This window comes from Austrofundulus limnaeus, unplaced genomic scaffold, assembly GCF_001266775.1.
Source record: "Austrofundulus limnaeus strain Quisiro unplaced genomic scaffold, Austrofundulus_limnaeus-1.0 Scaffold419, whole genome shotgun sequence".
In the NCBI taxonomy this organism is placed as follows: domain Eukaryota; kingdom Metazoa; phylum Chordata; class Actinopteri; order Cyprinodontiformes; family Rivulidae; genus Austrofundulus; species Austrofundulus limnaeus.
In genome coordinates, this window is record NW_013952821.1 from 392,984 (window position 1) to 395,594 (window position 2,611).

General features: G+C 45.1%; 1 protein-coding gene across 1 annotated transcript in view; it reads left to right on the forward strand.

Annotated features, from left to right (window-relative positions):
- The first annotated feature begins 1,565 nt into the window (after positions 1 to 1,565).
- The window catches only part of map2k6 (mitogen-activated protein kinase kinase 6), a 40,477-nt gene continuing 39,431 nt past the window's right edge, over positions 1,566 to 2,611 (forward strand). The window contains exon 1 of the mRNA XM_014024381.1: positions 1,566 to 2,097. Within this exon, the coding sequence (XP_013879835.1) occupies positions 2,007 to 2,097 (91 nt within the window). The 5' untranslated portion in view covers positions 1,566 to 2,006. The remainder of the gene's footprint in view (positions 2,098 to 2,611) is intronic.

A 2,611-nucleotide genomic window follows, 5' to 3' on the forward strand; every position in this document is an offset into this window, starting at 1 on the left:
TATATCAATGGTAAACTTAAACAAATTTATTTATTAAACAAATTTATGGCTATAAGCAATTGAGCAATTTAGTTGGATAGCACTAATGTCTCAAAATTAGCTGCTATAAAGCATCGTCCATAAACTAAATCTCATAATATGTCGATCATCCACGGGAATTCCCTGTAGGAAAGTGGCAACGTTCAGAATTCAAGATGGCAGCTACTAAACTGAAACAAATCATGAGTAAAACTCACTTTATTCAGTYGTACACTTAATACTTTTCAGTGTTTATAAGAGGATGTGTTTAAATACTGTTTAGTTGAAGTTAAACATGAAACGTCAAAACCGGTTTGTTTGTTTACAGAGCTAGCAATGCTAGCCTAGCATACTTTTTGCATGTCGAATCTGAAGTTGTTTAATCTCAGAGCAGATTAAATAATAATCTGACATGTTTGTTTAGTTCAGTGTTTATATCTGAACCTGCCTCTGACCGGGATGCTCCAGTGAAACTTTTTATTTTTGAACGAAGCAACGAGATGGAAATAAAGTATCGACCGAGTAACTTTAGGATCGATACGCTCTGCGACTCAGGCTGGACGTTACTATCTACATGGTGGAAAATTAAAAATAAAAAGATGAAGCAACTGGACTTGTGTTTTGAAGCTGTAAACACATGAATCTACAGATTTAAACAGCGTGACTTCAGGTCAGTGTCTTACCGGTCCTTCACCCCCTCCTCCCTGATGAAAAAGTCAGATGTAATGCGGAATGAGCGTTCACACTGCAGTCACTTTGAAAACATCAGATATACAGTATATCCGATTTAAAACCACATACTGAAACGGCCTGGGTTGGATTTGAAAAAAATCGGATATGGGTCGCATTTGCCTGCAGTGTGAACGTAGCCTTTGTCTTTGCATGATAGAGCTTTAACTTGTAGCTGTAGAGATGAACTGTGTTCRCTGACGATGGTTTTCTGAAGTCTTCCTGAGCCCATGTGCTAAYATCTGTTACAGAAGGATGTGGGTTTTTAATGCAGGGCTGCCTGAGGGGTCAAAGGTCATTCAGTGYTGGTTTTCAGCCTCGCTGCTTCCTTGCAGAGATTTCTTCAGATTCTCTGAATCTTTTGATGATTTTATGGACTGCAGATGACGAAAACACTAAATTCTTTGTAAATATATTGAGAGAAGTTCTTAAACTGTTAAATTTGCTCAYGCAGCTGTTCACAAAGCGGTGAACCTCGCCTCCTCCTTGCTTGTGATCGACTGAGCCTTTCGGGGATGATCCCTTCATACCCAAACGTGATGCTCACCGGTTTCCAATTAATAACAGTAATAATATTATATCTGTTCACGTGTGGACGGCTCCAAACAGATGTTTTTGAGCATTCCTCAACTTTCCCAGTCTTTAAATCTTTTTGAAACCTGTTGCAGCATCAAATTCAAATTGCGAAAATATTCGCAAAAAACAACAAACACGACAACAATATGGGCTAAAAATTATTTGTAAATCATCATAATCTGTTTTTATTTATTATTACACAATGTCCCAACTTCATTAGAATTAGTGTTGTAGCAAATTATTTCCATTTATTTTATTTTATTTTTTTCTTGTTTAAACTCCTCTCAGGGCTCCGTTCGGTTAATCGGTTACAGTCGATCAATGATGATGAAACATTTCCTTTCAGTTGAGGCTTCCCGCCGCCACACCTCCACAACTGCATTTCCCACAATCCCCCGCGCTCCAAGCAGGAAGAGCGTCGCCTCGCAGGGGCTCACACTGATCCAAGTTAGGAGCTTTCAGCTGCCAGCCTCGGCCCATCATGTAAGCGCTGCGGAGGACTCTTTGCAGCGCTTTTGCACGAATCCCCCAGGTTTCCCGACGCCCGCGCGAGCCGTGCATTCGTAGCCCGCCGCGTGCACGGACGCGCGCGCCCCGCACGGAGAAAGGGTCCAAGTGCATGAAGACCGAGGCTTGGATCGTGCATCTTTGTTGCAGCGCGAGCCGCCAGCAGCTCCAGCTCGATGGAGGGAGGGAGCGAGAAGGAAGGCAAAGTCTTTTGTGCTTCCCCTCCCCCCCATCAAAGCAGAGGGGAAATGTCTCAGCCGAAGGGAGGTAAGGGACGTGATCCGTGCACGACTACACGCATGCAATCACAGCTGCACGCGTCGCGACGTGCACGGCTGCAGCGCGAGCGCGGCCGGTGCATGTCCTGTTTGAGATCTTCCCCTTTGCACAGTTCCTGGTAAGACGATGCTGCGTGCAAACTCACTCGCGTTGACGCAAATGTGCGCGTGCGGCCAGGAGATGTGCAGCGCGGCCCCGTCACGAGACGGACAAGGACGCTGCAAGTCTTTATAAGAGAAACGATTCACAACTTCATGCACGGGCCGTGCACGCTGCTTAATGTTGCAGCGTCCAGGGCCACAAGTATGCATGCTCCGGTGCGGGGGGGAGGGGGGGGGGGGGGATGCATGACAACCTGCAGCTGTCAGTGTCGAAGTTTGTTTCAGATTTCTCTCCGCGTCTGGGAGACAGAATAATGTCAGAAATCTAAAAATAGAATTTGGTTGTGAGCCTTTTACAGCTGTGTGCAGAAAGTGTTCAGGAAACTGGATCTGATGTGCAG